Source organism: Beta vulgaris, chromosome 1, assembly GCF_026745355.1.
Source record: "Beta vulgaris subsp. vulgaris cultivar EL10 chromosome 1, EL10.2, whole genome shotgun sequence".
In the NCBI taxonomy this organism is placed as follows: domain Eukaryota; kingdom Viridiplantae; phylum Streptophyta; class Magnoliopsida; order Caryophyllales; family Amaranthaceae; genus Beta; species Beta vulgaris.
The window spans coordinates 61,125,487-61,139,598 of record NC_079202.1 but is presented as its reverse complement, the minus strand read 5'-3'; the positions used below and the strand labels follow the sequence as shown (position 1 = coordinate 61,139,598).

The 14,112-nt window shown below is 34.8% G+C and overlaps 1 protein-coding gene across 1 annotated transcript; it reads right to left on the bottom strand.

Moving 5' to 3' along the window:
- Nucleotides 1-1,099: 1,099 nt before the first annotated feature.
- Nucleotides 1,100-5,924, bottom strand: LOC104908672 (auxin response factor 18). Its single transcript, XM_010697844.4, has 14 exons — nucleotides 5,425-5,924; nucleotides 4,957-5,072; nucleotides 4,707-4,802; nucleotides 4,509-4,565; nucleotides 4,242-4,394; nucleotides 4,069-4,153; nucleotides 3,836-3,926; nucleotides 3,569-3,733; nucleotides 3,357-3,470; nucleotides 3,049-3,121; nucleotides 2,809-2,959; nucleotides 2,192-2,715; nucleotides 1,566-1,753; nucleotides 1,100-1,475 (listed from the first exon to the last, which is right to left on the bottom strand). Exons 1-14 carry the CDS (start codon nucleotides 5,465-5,467, stop codon nucleotides 1,325-1,327), a joined length of 2,007 nt encoding a protein of 668 aa, XP_010696146.2. The 5' UTR covers nucleotides 5,468-5,924; the 3' UTR covers nucleotides 1,100-1,324.
- Nucleotides 5,925-14,112: the final 8,188 nt, after the last annotated feature.

The window sequence follows — 14,112 nt, the reverse complement described above, 5'->3', positions numbered from 1 at the left end:
GCAAAAATCCAATCCACCATATTGCCCTGTCTATACTTTTCCCCTCCAAAGTTCATAAAACATTTCCCCCTTGGAGAATAATGTCAAAATGATTAACAAACTGTGATCAATATCATGTCCTTTGCGTGTAAATGTTCAAATTCAATGGGCGTTGTAGATAACTATGACAAATATCCCAAATAAAATGGTACTGCTATTTGATGCAGTTATGCAAAAAATTCATCGTAGACTTGAAGGCTATTTCCTACTAATCTAGAGCTCCCTCTAGTTTGCTTATATTTGTTCATTCGGATAAGATAATCATCAATCAATAATAAAAGTTATACCATACGCACGATACACCTGAATCAATAAAATAAATTATGTCTTCCTGCTCCCTAAAAATTATACCATACGGACAATACACCTGAGTCAATAAAATAAATTACGCCTTCCTGCTCCCTCGAGTCATGCCATCGCCAAAGCCATCACCATCGCCAACAATTTCTTACAAATTTACCCACTAGTCAGAAAAATCCCATAACACTAGCTTCAGGAGAAAAAATGCCCATTTATAGTATGGCTTCCCCAACCCACCATTAAAAAGAAGGTGAAAAAGGTAATAGCACTACCCCATAACCTTTGCATAAATGCCTAGTCAAAAAAGACAGCTCAAAACAATTGAATGCATCATTATTCATTCATAGGAAGTTCCATCTTTACCAAACCTTTCAGAATTGCCCAAAAATACTAATTTTCGTATCTTGGATGTCTCCATCACTTAGATTTTCCAGCTTTTTCTAAGCAACATTACACATTTTTCCCTCTTTTACTAGTCAGTTCAACAAGGAAAAGACCTCCTTGCCCCCATTCTATCTGACAAAACTTTCTCCAACATTAGTGGTTAGAATTCCATGTCTAGTTGACACTAAAATTCTCGCACACCAAACGTTGAATATACTCTTAATACATCTTACTAATCACCATGTTAAACATCATTTGTAACAAATCCATGAAAAATTCCAAATCTTAATCATGATCCACAAAGACCAACAACACATTTCATTATGTTTACTTCAAAGTGCATGATAATTATATGGAAAATGAGACGATAAACACGTTTAAATTAAAGTTTTCCACTCACCGAATTGTCAAATTAAAGCATAATCAGGGTTCTCCACATACTATATATTACAAGCTGAGAAACCAACCAAAAGGCACACTAAATCACAACATTAGGCAAGTTATAGACAATTAGCACCGACTAATCTAGGACACTTAAAGGGTTTTAGCACAATTTAGGTCCTACCCTCTTCAAAATGATAACATAATTACCTACCAATCATCAATCGCAGGCTTCGGACTTTTGCTCGGTTCCCAAGCTTAGAACTGTGCCTTCATCAGTTGATAGTGAAGATAGTCTTTTATTGCAACTCATTTTCTTCACTTCCTCGCTTGAGTAAATGCATATCTTTCTTACCATCTTGCAAAACTCCCTGAATAAATATTGATTAATAAGATACAAATCATTATTAGAGAAAGAATTCGCAAGAAGATGAGATTATTATTTGTTGTAATTCACTTACTGCCATGGATCATCGCCTACAAGCATCATATCACCTTCGTCATCTGTGAAAACAACGGCCCACTTATTTCGGGTTTGAAGTTCACCTTTGATGTCAAACATTCTTTCTAGCTCACTTATAAGTTCATCATATCCCTCTAAGATTGTCAGATCCACTGCCCGACCAACAGCAACACCTTGCATGTGTACCTTCCCGATCAAACAAAAACCACAAATACATAGTCAGGAAGCGTGTTGCATTTCTTGCCCGGATTTAGATAAAGATAAACCATTTCAACATTGTATCGTGGAAAATTTTATAATAATTACTCCATCCCATTTTATTTTTCCTATTTGCCTTTAGTAGAGTCAATATTATCATGAATATAGTCAAGAACATTATCATATAGGACTTGGTTTCGCTCACTTCAATCTGTAAGTTCCAGTTATCAACATGTTAACGTCACTACTTATAGAACAACTAAAAAGAGATAAACAGTCAACGACGAGCATTTGAGACAGTGACCAATCCCTTTAGGGCTATTAAATTGGGGACACAAGGAGTACGAAATATAGCAGATCCTTAATCAAGGACCCTTTCATCATCTAGCACATATTCATAAAAAAGTCGAATGATAAGAATTTCACCTTAGTGCGGCTCCTAGTTGAAGATTGAGAAGATTGCTTAGTCTGACTTTCCCTGAGAGATGAATCAGAATTAGCTTGATTCTGCTCTTTCAATGCTTCCCCAACTTCAGTATTCTGAACCTCATCAGCCTTTCTAGCAGAAGTCTCCAGTATTTTGTCCCCATCCAGCAAGTTTTCAGGGCAAGCGGTTATCTTTTCCAGGGTAGGAACTATGTGAGAGCTGTTTCTCAGTTCAAATCCAAACAGCCGGATCCCTCCAGCTGATTTTCCACCATTGATCACTTGCTCCGGGTGATCAGAACTAAGTTTTGTAGGTACCACAAGACAAGAAAAGGCAGAGGGAGTTGAACATGACTGAACTGACGACGTTTTGCTTTCATCTTTATTGTCGGCGAAGAACCTGAAGGAATTTCTTCCATGAGTAGGAGTCCAAATATTATCTTGCTGGTTACCGGGGCTACAGAAATCTTGGGTATGGGCTGGTCCGTACCAAAAGTTTGACCCGGCAGAAACCCCAGTGGTTTCTAGGATTAAATCAATTGAAAACATTACAAATCACATATAATTATGCTCAAGAATTAATATAATTTGATTGAACTAACAAGGTGGTCTCTCACCAGATATGGACAGATCACTAGGTCGAGACCTCTTGGTCTTTGATATTGGTGGCGGAGTAGGATTGACAGGAATTGAAGCAGAAAAGGGTTCTATCTCCCATGGGGAAACCTTGTCTGGTCTTTGAAATGTAGCAGCTTCATCCCATTGAACCTAAAGAAGAAACGTGTGGAGAAAAAAGTATCAAAAATAGAAATTTTGGCAGGCGAATCATTAGTCTCGTCTGTTGTTATATATTCAACCTTCAGTGACCGCCATTTAGAGCCTGACCAGTGAGGACAAACATCTTCAACCCCAACGATGGTGCCTGTAAATCTGAGCAACGAGAAAAACTCAGTTAACTTCACGATTCTCAAGTAAAGCTGATGATAATGTACTGAGCTACACAGAAACTTATGTACAACAAGTGTATCATATAAGGCAAGGTTTTGTCACCCTAACATTATACTAAGTGAATTTTAGTATGACTGGGGTGATTGAGCTTATAGTATGGCGTACAATACACCCGATGTACACAAGACACATTGATTTAGCTAAGGGAAGAAGATACCTTCTCTCAGGGGTGTCATCACCCTCAAATCTCATGTTAAAACGCATGCCAATAGAGAATCTATGGTCCACAGCTTCTAGAAACTTCTTTACTCCAACAATGAACTGGCTAGACCTAAAAGAAGAAAGCAGAAAAAAGAGCCATTTAAGCTTACTTAAAATCAATAAACCAATTCAACAAAATCAAGCACTTCATAAGATAAAGCATCCAACCTCGGCTTATAGTAAACAGTAAACATAGTACTGGTATTAACAGCATGACGTGCAGTAGCAAGAACACCAAGATGCATACTTTGGCTGGATATAACAGATGAAGGCATAGGGGCCTGTTGACGGACAAGCCGCCTGACACCAACTCGCAGGTCTCCTTTATCATCTCTACATGATATATGGTAAGTGATGAGCTTTTAGCTGTCACAAACAAATGCACCTCAGTTCCCCAAGTAATTTACAACCAAAACAAGCCCCGTCCCTCAATACCTTAAGAAAACAAATGCATCTCCAGCAACTAAACGCTTAGAAGTAACAAAAGTACTCCACCCAGTCGTAAGCAAATGTCTACGAGGTTGACCTGAACAATTTAGTAGGAATTACACTAAATCACTAAATTGATCCACAAAGAAATGAGTTCAAACTTTCAAGCAAAATCACATTATTGCAAATACAAAAAAAAACTTTTAAAAAGAAGCAAAAGAGTAATCTCTAGTTAATACCTCTAAAAATATGTTTAAAGTGCCACTCATATCCATGAAGATCTCTTGCAACTAGCTCTTGAGTAGGAGTTGTCTGGCTCATATCCTAAACAAATCATATGTAAAGCAAAATAAGCATAACCTAGATGAAGACAATTCGAAAATAATCTCGAATGTTTAAGCGTCGTAATTACCAAAGGAGGCAAGCATTCATTGGCATGCTTGCGGAGGACCGAGAATCCACCATGAGTGCTTGTATCCGAAGCAGTTAATATCTTACAAAACGAATGGACTTTCGGCCTTGGAGGCTCAGGTAAACATGAATCAGACCCTTTAAACTCATCTTGCTACAATGTAAATACAATCAACCCATAATCCACAATTCAGTTTTTACCTCATAAATGAAATTCTACAAAACACAATGTACAAACTACAAAGTACTGATGATCAAACTGTCTTACATCTTTTTCTGGAATCAGAGTTATCTGGGCATATACTTCATCTGTTTCTAGCTCAGCCTAATAATAGAAATTAAGCAAAAACACCATCAATGTAGAAAAACCAACTACCAAATAATCAATTGTATTCTGTCTCATACCAACAAAACAATAATGTACCAACAAATTTTCTACTCCAAAAAGGGAAACAACCCAAATTACCTTTAGTTCAATGTTCATAACATGACAAAGAATTTTTGGTGGCAGATTAAAGCGTGGAATTTGATGATTTAATTCCTGATTTGTTGATGCTTCCAACTAGAACAAAAACCAAAAACCCACCTCCAAAAATTAGTGAAAAAATTCCAACAAAAATATAATAACATCATAGGATAAAAAATAATTTAATGCAAGTATAAAAAGTAACAAAGATAAAATATTGGTAAGATGGAAAAAAAGAAGAGGAAGGTACTTGTTCCATGTGACCCTGTGGAAAGTAAAACACTCTCTCTCCTGACTGTGGAACATCCACCAGAGGTCCTGCACATGCCCTCCATAGCTCTGCATACAGTGCATAACTTTCTCCACCTATAACCCATAAATTTCAATTTAACCCACAAAAAAACAATCTCAAGATTTTCAAATTAAGTAACTTTAAAAAATACGATTTCTTATGACGATTCATGTTAGCCGACTCCAAATTATACCAACGCGTGTTGTGGTTATTATAGTAGTACTAATTTTTTATGACGATTCATGTTAGTCGACCCAAATCATTTTGAGACGAACGCGTGTTGATGTTATAGTAGGCACTAACATGAAAAATTACCAAATTATAAAATCATGAACTTTTTTCCAATTGGGTATTCAAAAATAGCAGAATTATGCCTGTTTATTGCAGAAACATGTATACAGGGAAAAAAAAAGGAAAAAAAAGTACCTGTAAGCCTTTCATTACTGTGTGTTCTCTGACACTGCGCCATTAAAGAGACCAAATGAAAGCTTCAATCTTGGTCAAAAAAAAAACTAAAATTCTCCAGAAATTGAAATGAAAAAAGTGGCTTTTGAAGTGAAAGTGAAATGGGTATTAAAAGAAACAAAAAAAAAATTAATGGGTTGAGTAATTAGTTTGAAGTAATTGGATTAAATAGGATTAAACACTCATGTAATAAGATGAGTGAGTGAGTAGCAAAAAAAAAACTGTTACGCGCCTTCATTAAAACCTTCTATCTTCCAAGTTTTATACTCTTCTTCTTTCTCTCTCCTCCTATTTTTCTTAAGTCTTGTTTGGTTAAAACTAAAACAAGTTTCCAAAGATTGCTCTTAAAAGCCAGAAGTGTCTTTGTTTCTCTTTTCTCATCACTACTACAAAAACTCTCATTTTTTTTCTCTTCTTACCAAATCCCAAAAAACACTTTCACCTCTGTCTTTTTATTCTACTCTCTTTCTCTCTCTATCTCTTAATTGTTATGGGTTAAATGAGGGTTATTATTTAACCATGGTTGGATGGGGGACAAGGTGAAGGCCAATTTTTTTGGGGAGGAGGGTGGGTCCTACTTTTATTAAAAACTTAGTAGTAGTGTGCTTTTTTTGTATTGTATTTCAAAGTTTTCATGGTACCTTGAAGTTGTATGTTTTGGGATGGTCTCAATGATGTTTATATTGTTATTTTGTTGTTAATAATAAATTACTGATTATTATGTGTAGTAAGGTTATGATTTGGGTTCAAATTGATGTAATTAGCTACTTTTTGTTATAAATATGGAAAATGTAACTTTAGCATTTGTTTGTATGTCATATAAAAATGCTGAAACTAATTGAATCGGTTACTACTACCAACTTTGTAGTAAAATTAAGTGATGAAGAGATGATTGTATGGATAAAATTGAAACTGTTTCCAGTATAAAATTTTAAATTGGGATCAGGTAGTAAATTCAATGAGGAGTATGTTAAGGAGAGTGTCGATTGTCTAATAAAGATATAGAACCTGTAAAATAATAGTTAAATTACCCTAGGTATTTCCAAGGTCGTCCTTTTGACGCTCAAGTCGGTTTTGAGATTAGAGATATAGTTAATGGGTGAACAATTCATTGCCTCGATGAAATAAGGACTCGGTTCCTATTTATATGGATTGGGTGGATGACGTTATGTTAACGTCATGACACTTGGCTAAGTGCTCGAGCTTGTTAGGCTGGCTTTTAATAAAGGTAAGCCCCTCATTTTCTCAAGGGTGGAATGGTAATTTCATCTAGGGGTCGGAGTGTTGTGACTTATTGGGCCCAAACATAAACCATTATATATCCACGGATAGTCAAAAACTTGTAGAGAAGTAGTAATTGTATGAACTAGATTTTCAACAAGTAGAGGGAATATGCCAAAAAAAATATGTTTCAAAAGAAAAAAAAATGAAAAGGGACATTTTGAGAAAGAAAAGGAAAAAAGCTTTTAAATAAATTAAATGATATTTTAATCCTATATTACAACATAATTTAGAAGTGATTACGATTATAGTAGAGTGATCATGATTTGGGTCAGGACATATCCATCAGAAAGAATTGTCCATTGGTTAGGCTGGGCAAAATTTTGGGTCAAATTTATGTGCGCAGCTCACTATTTCATGGCAAAAAATAAATAGTATCTTTTCCAGCCAGATCGGGTCTGGTGATCTACTCATAATTCAATAAATATTTGGGGTTTACCATGGCTCATTTGATTAGCTTTAGGTTAGAGAAGATTGCACCTCGAAAAACTTATCCAAACCAAATCCAAATAATTGGATAGCCCAAAAACAACACAAATGTTTGGTTCAAGTACCCGATTCGATATATAAAGTATTGGATTGAATACAAAATATGGATACTCATTATGATATTATCGAGTACCCAAAGTAGTATTTAACTAGTGTAAGGAAAATTACATGTGAATTTGTCACACACTTTAAAAAAACATGACTAACATACAAATTAGAAATGTGCTCGACACTGATTCAAAATAAAAGATAAGTAATAAATTCCAATATAAGAACCCCAAATAAGTTCCGATACATAGAGATTATTGTAGTGTTCAACATGTGTGTCCGTTCGGGGAATTACAATCAAGCTTAGATGAACTCAAAGTGTTATCAGAGCTTACTTTTTAGTACATAAATAGTATTTAGATGTTGCAATCTTCAAAATCTTGCTTAGATAAAGTTGTATGATCAAAGCTAGAATTGTTATTGACCCTTCTTTTGTACATGGTAGGTCTCCTATTGAAAACCTTTATAAAAATATGTAATATGGCCAGTGTAATGCCTAAGGCGAGGGGAGCAGTGATATAGTACTCTGGTGAGATGAATGCTTTACCACCAAAAACATGCATGATTCTCGACCGATTCAACTTTAAAGTTTAAACTATATGTAGAGGCTACACCGACTAGTGCAACGATTATTTGTTCTTGTTTTCATTGTCGAACACTAGAATGTGATTAATGATTTATCATTAATCATGTTTTTTCAAAATAATAGGTGTTGCATATGGTGTAGAGTCCAACCCTTTTATGGCATTACCGGCCCATTTGGTAGTCGTTAATAAATTGCGGTAATGGGAATGAATTTTAAGTGTAATTTTATTAGGGAAGCACCCTTAAAATCTCCATAGGGAGGCATTTTTTCTTCATGGACAAGCAATCTCACCCCTAAACTTGTGTTTTTGTCTCCAAGGGGAAGCAATTTTCATTACCACTCATTACCACCCTACAAGGTGGTATTGGATGGGAATGAAAATTCAAGAAGGAAATTGGACACTTTAGGATGAATTAGCATTACCATGGTAATGGACAATGATATTTTTCACAAATTTACACATGAATTCATTCCCATTACCACCATTTATGATCAACTACCAAACGGGCCGTCTTATATATGATATAATGAAAATATTCATTTAAACAAATACAATGCCATCGATTCTAGTGGTTAGAGCTTCCCTTCCGTTCCAAGAGATCCTAGGATCGATTCGCACCCTTGGCAAATTGAGATCCCTTTTATTCCCCCCAACTTGTCAAGGTTTCTCCTTACCTTATTTTGAAATAGAAGTTAGTATATATGATATACGCCCAAAACTAATACTTCATCCATACTGAAATATTTTACTTATTTCGAAATAGAGGAAGTATATAAAATACATAGCTAAAGGGAAATTTTACTATAGGAAGTTAGGAACTATTGTCAACAAACCATCGGTGGAGTAGATATATAATCCAAAACCAAAGCTATGCCGAATGAACCATCAATGGAGTTAGAAACATATTTTGATGGGAGTATGGGCCATAAGTTAGAAATTCAACTTTTTATCGAATTAATTTGTCAAATTCTATTGGGTATATAGACCTATACATGTTAGGATATACCATCTCTATTTTTAAAAAATTGTTACACTTCGACTTTTGACATTATAAACAAATTTCAATTTGATTATCATTTGTGATTTATGGACAAGGGAAAATATATTCACGTGGGAATGTGGGATCTTGTTTTACTCGTCTCAATATTTACTTTTAGAATATCAACTTTTTTTTATTTCTTTGAAAATACAAAATTAGATATATATAAAGGCTCAAATTATTGCACATGCATACGTGAAAAATATAAGTGTACTGTGTAACTATTATTTAAGAACGGATGCAGTAGTAAACTCTCACTACTTGTCTACTTCTAGTGAGGAAGTTTCTGCCAAACCCTTTAATATATATTCCCCCAATTTCTTTTTAATTTACTCACTTCACTTTGGGGGTGAACCAAGGAGGAAGTACAAAAGTATGAGAGAGAAACTGAAAAGATGGAGAGAGACACTGAAAAGTGAGATAGTAAAACAAAAAAGAGGGTTAAAATATTAAAAAGCAAATGACATGGGTGAAAAAAGAGGATAAAGTAGATGTGATATGTTACCAAAAATATAAAAAGTAATAGTGTGTAGATTAAAAAGAAACGGACTAAAAAGGAAATTGTGTAACTAAAAAGAAATGGATGGAGTATATAACTAATATAGATGAATTTATTTATATGGCGAAGAGGATAAATAAGGTGAGGACAACAGATCTTTATAGTAATAAAAACAAAGTATACTTCCTCCACTCTAAAATTATCGTAATACTTACCAATTTTAGTAGCTCTTTAATTAATTCAAGACTTCTATAAACGAAATAGTTTTAATTCTAATATGTCCAAACCACGATCACATGCAAAGAAACTTAATTCTAATTGGGGTTGAGGTTTCTCTTACAATCCCTTTCCCTCAAAGGAGTCTGACTTGCAAACTTGGCTGGTTATACCTGTGCGAGGTGTCAGTTCAATAGGGTCCCTTTATCTTACCAACTTAAAAAACACGGTTTTTTCACCAAATACCTCTGGAAAATATAAAAATTCACCATATACCCTCAATGTTTCATAAATGCACCATATATACCCATGAATTTCAAAAATTGTGCGCCATATACCTTTTTCCTAAATGTCGTTAACTCACCGTTAGCTTTTATTTACAATTTTGCCATCATTAATCCCTAACCCTAATCTAACCCTAATCTAACCGTAACCCTTACTCTAATCCTACCCTTAAACCCTTCCCCTTCCCCTAACCCTAACCCTGACCCTGACTCTAACTCCTTGGCAGCCCCCACCCCTCCCATCCACCCCACCCCAACCCCCACCCTCCTCCCCCACCGCCGCAGCACCCATCCGTTCATCGTCGACCTCTCCCACCCCCTGCACGTTCGTTCATCGTTGATTCCTTCATCCCCTCTTTGTTCTCCGTCAATTCCCCCACCCCTGCGCGAAAATCTGACGCACCCCCCCTCTTCGTTCACCCACCCCTTGCGCGAAAATTCGATCTGATGTGGCGACAAGTGAAGTGACGGTGAACGAAGAGGGGGGAGGCGGAGGGGGAGGGGGGATGCGGCGATGGAAGGGAGGGGGATGCGGTGGTGGAGGGGGAGGGGTGGGGTGGGGGTTGGGCCTGGGGTGGAGTGGTGGTGGGTTGGGTGGGTTAGGGTTTGGGATAAGGATAAGGGTTTAGGTTTAAGATTAGGGTAAGGGTAAGGGTTAAATTAGGGTTATAGTTAGATTAGAATTAGGATTTAGGGTTAATAATGGCAAAATCGTAAGTAAAGCTAACGGTGAGTTAACGGCAGTTAGGAGAAGGGTACATGGTGCACAGTTTTTGAAATTCATGAGTATATGATGTATTTTTAAACATTGAAGGTATATGATGAATTTTTAAATTTGTTAGAGGTATTTGGTGAGAAAATCGAAAAATACAGTATATAAATGAATTACAATGGGCACTATACTCACCGTTAGTATGATTGACGGCGTTAGTGGGGAATAGACTCATATAATAGCAGTGTGACAGGTGGTAATAATAAGTAATACTCGGAAGAAGACTATGGGAGTATTATTATCTGACTAACGTACTCACTGTGTATTGTGTAAGCCGTCTCTTTCAGTTGTCTGCTTTATGGCAGGCAGTCCTATTGGTTTGGAGTTTACCCTGCAAATTTATTTGTTGTGTATTGTCATACTACTTTTTTTTTTTCACTCTTTCTTTCTCTCTTTTCTTTTTCTTATTTTCCCCTCTTATTTCGTTGATTTTTTAGCCTCCTGAAATCGACATAATTTATGATGATGAATAGATATCACTGATTCATTGGGTCCCACCGCCTGCCCTTTTTTTTTCCTAAAAGAAGAGTTATCTCAGCTCTGAATTTCTGATGTGTTTTTATCAATTGTAAGGTTGGTGGTCCTATGTGATTGGTGCGGGTAGTGCCATGGATTAGCGTTTTTTTCATCTGAATGATGCAATTAATTGAACTTATCTGAATAGAATTAAATTTAGGGGGAGTTTGCTTCGTTAGAAGAAAAGATAAAGTATGAGAAAGAATTACAAGGAGAATGAAAAGAGTTTTTTCTTTGATTAAAAATATTGTTTGATTAGGAATGTCAAATAAAATAGAAAATTAATAATAATAATTTTAAAAAAAATGTAGAGGGATATGGGGTAATTTCAAACCTTGAGGGTGGTAGGAAATCAATCTAAGGGGGAGGAGGGTTATCTTAATAAGAAAAAGGGATAAATGGTTTGAAAAAGTGTACTAACCAAACATAAACAACGAACTCAATTTCATTTTCCTTTTTGAAACCCTCCAACCAAACGACCCTTATTGGATCTGATTAGACATGATTCAATTTATTGGACCTAATTGAATCTAATTGGAACTTATTGATCCGATCGGAACTTATTAGACCTAATTGAAACTTATTAGACCTTATTGAAACTTATTTGACTTTATTTAACAAAAAATTTGATGAGTAACACCATAAATATTACTCCTCATCTAATATGATTCTTATTATCTCTGCCTATTACTTTTTGAAAAAGTTATATGTAAGTGATGCAACTCTTAAAAATGAAAGCATTGATTGATCATCTATTACATTGGTTGATATATAAATTTTCCATAAACTCACAACCTTATTTTCATTTTAGGTATTGTTTTTACATCTTATGTGCAGCCCTTACCGTAAACCTTATTCTTTCAATTTCATTCTCCCCTTATTTCTTATCATTCTCACTTTTTCGTGCACATCTCCCAATGCATATATTTGAACTTATATATCTTTCATAATTTATTAGTAAAAAATATAATAATTAAATATTAATAAAGTATTAATTGAGATGAATCAAACAAGACCCACATGACTATATTTTTTCTTATAAATTGAGAAAAATTGAGAAGATTTCTCTAAATATGAACAATGTCAAGATTTCAAATGAAAAAGCTAAAAAAAAAAAGGAGTACTTAATATAAAGGATAAATTTTCCAGCCAATCTTCGGTCAAATGATCTGACATCATCAAGACTTAATTTTAGACCAATTAGTTAAGTGTTACAACCAATTAAATCTTCCAACAAAATCATTCTTCATCTATTAGTGCATCATTACAACCAAATAGATTTTCTAGTATGATTGACTAATTGGTTGCAGCACGTAGCTAATGCGTATGAAGTCTAGAATAGCAATTAAAGACCAAGAGAGAAAGGGATGTAAAGAGGGAAGAGAGAGAGATTAAAAGTAAGATATTTAGACCTACATTTTTGACAAAAAATAATTAGCGTAAGTATAGACACCGTATCTTTTTGTGTTAAAGAACACTATGCCCCTTCACATTGAGAAGAGAGGAAAAAAACACAACACACTAGAGTAAAAGAATGATTCTATATTATAATTATATTATCATCTAATGAGATTGGTAGAGCTTTCTATCTCATGGAATATAAGTATATAACAGTATGTATTGATGTATCATATTGTATGTTATCTTTAGAGAGTTTCCTTGTTCGTACGAGATGAACATTATATTGCTTGATCACAAGTCAAGGGTAAATTTCCATTATATATAAAGGTATATACAACTTAAAAGCATATATATCACAAGAATCTTACGTTGTTTGAGTATCATATTGGAGATATAGAATATATATATGATCATATGATCATATGTCCCTCTTTTGATTGAGATTTGACGAGCTTTAGAAACAATGACATTTTCATTACTATATTGATATTCGACAAAAGGTTCGAAAAGAATACTATCACTCACTTGACTTATATCCAATGTATAACGGGTTAAAAAAGAATGTCGTCGTACCTATTTCAATCGTTTTATCTTGTTAATTGTAGTCCAACACAGTAATATTTGAGTAAATTACATATATTTTCCTATATACTTACTTAAATGGTTCAAGAGCACCTCTCAACAATATCAAGTGCCTATGCATTAAAGAATAAAGAGATGAAGTTGATTAAAACTAAAAGGAAGATCGCACCTTCGACGACAAATCTTGGATTCCACATTGTCACATTTTATAAACAATGAATTTAAGCGCACGGATGGGAATATTGCCTAATTATTAAGAAAAGGTTAGTGCCTGCATTAGAATAAAATTTTCGTCATTCGTTTATCATTAGGTAATGGAAGTTTCCATTTGTACTCTGAAAAATCGTCAAAGATCTAGGATAATAGAGCTTTCTCTTTCTTTCGTGCACTCTCTAATTTATTTTTATTAAAGAACAAACATTGATTACATATATTTTTTTGATAATATCGTTGTGATTTAGAAACAAGTGATAATTACTTTGTGCAATAAAAAATAATTAATAAAAAGTATGAAATTGAAATAACAACTGAGTAAAGCAAAGAGAAAGAAAACAACACACCAATTTAGTGATTTACTTAGGAAATCCGAGCTTCGAGACAACAAACCCATAAACTTGCACAATGAAATAAATGGAGAACAATTGTGAACATACAAATTTCCCACAAACTTTCTATCTCCTAAAATCCTAGGAAAAATGAGATATCAAGTTTGAACTTTGAGATTGTCTACTACTCTATCTAAAATTAGAAAATAGGGTATTTATACTCCTAGTACTAAAGACAGTACAACGATCACGATTAAAACTTAAGCCGTGTGCAAATATAAGCTGCCAGGACGGACTCAAAGAATCGCCCGTTTGGGCCAAACCTCAAGGACAAAATCAAGAGAACTTGGGCCGCCCGCCAGGACCGATAGTCGCCCATCTTGGCTGACC

Excerpts from the sequence above, each read along its gene's own strand:
- LOC104908672 (XM_010697844.4), bottom strand. The coding sequence starts at position 5,467 with ATGGCGCAGTGTCAGAGAACACACAGTAATGAAAGGCTTACAG. Across the intron at positions 4,395-4,508 it reads CTCTGATTCCAGAAAAAGAT|CAAGATGAGTTTAAAGGGTC; the intron begins GTAAGACAGTTT and ends TTTACATTGTAG. Across the intron at positions 3,471-3,568 it reads ACTGTTTACTATAAGCCGAG|GTCTAGCCAGTTCATTGTTG; the intron begins GTTGGATGCTTT and ends TTCTTCTTTTAG.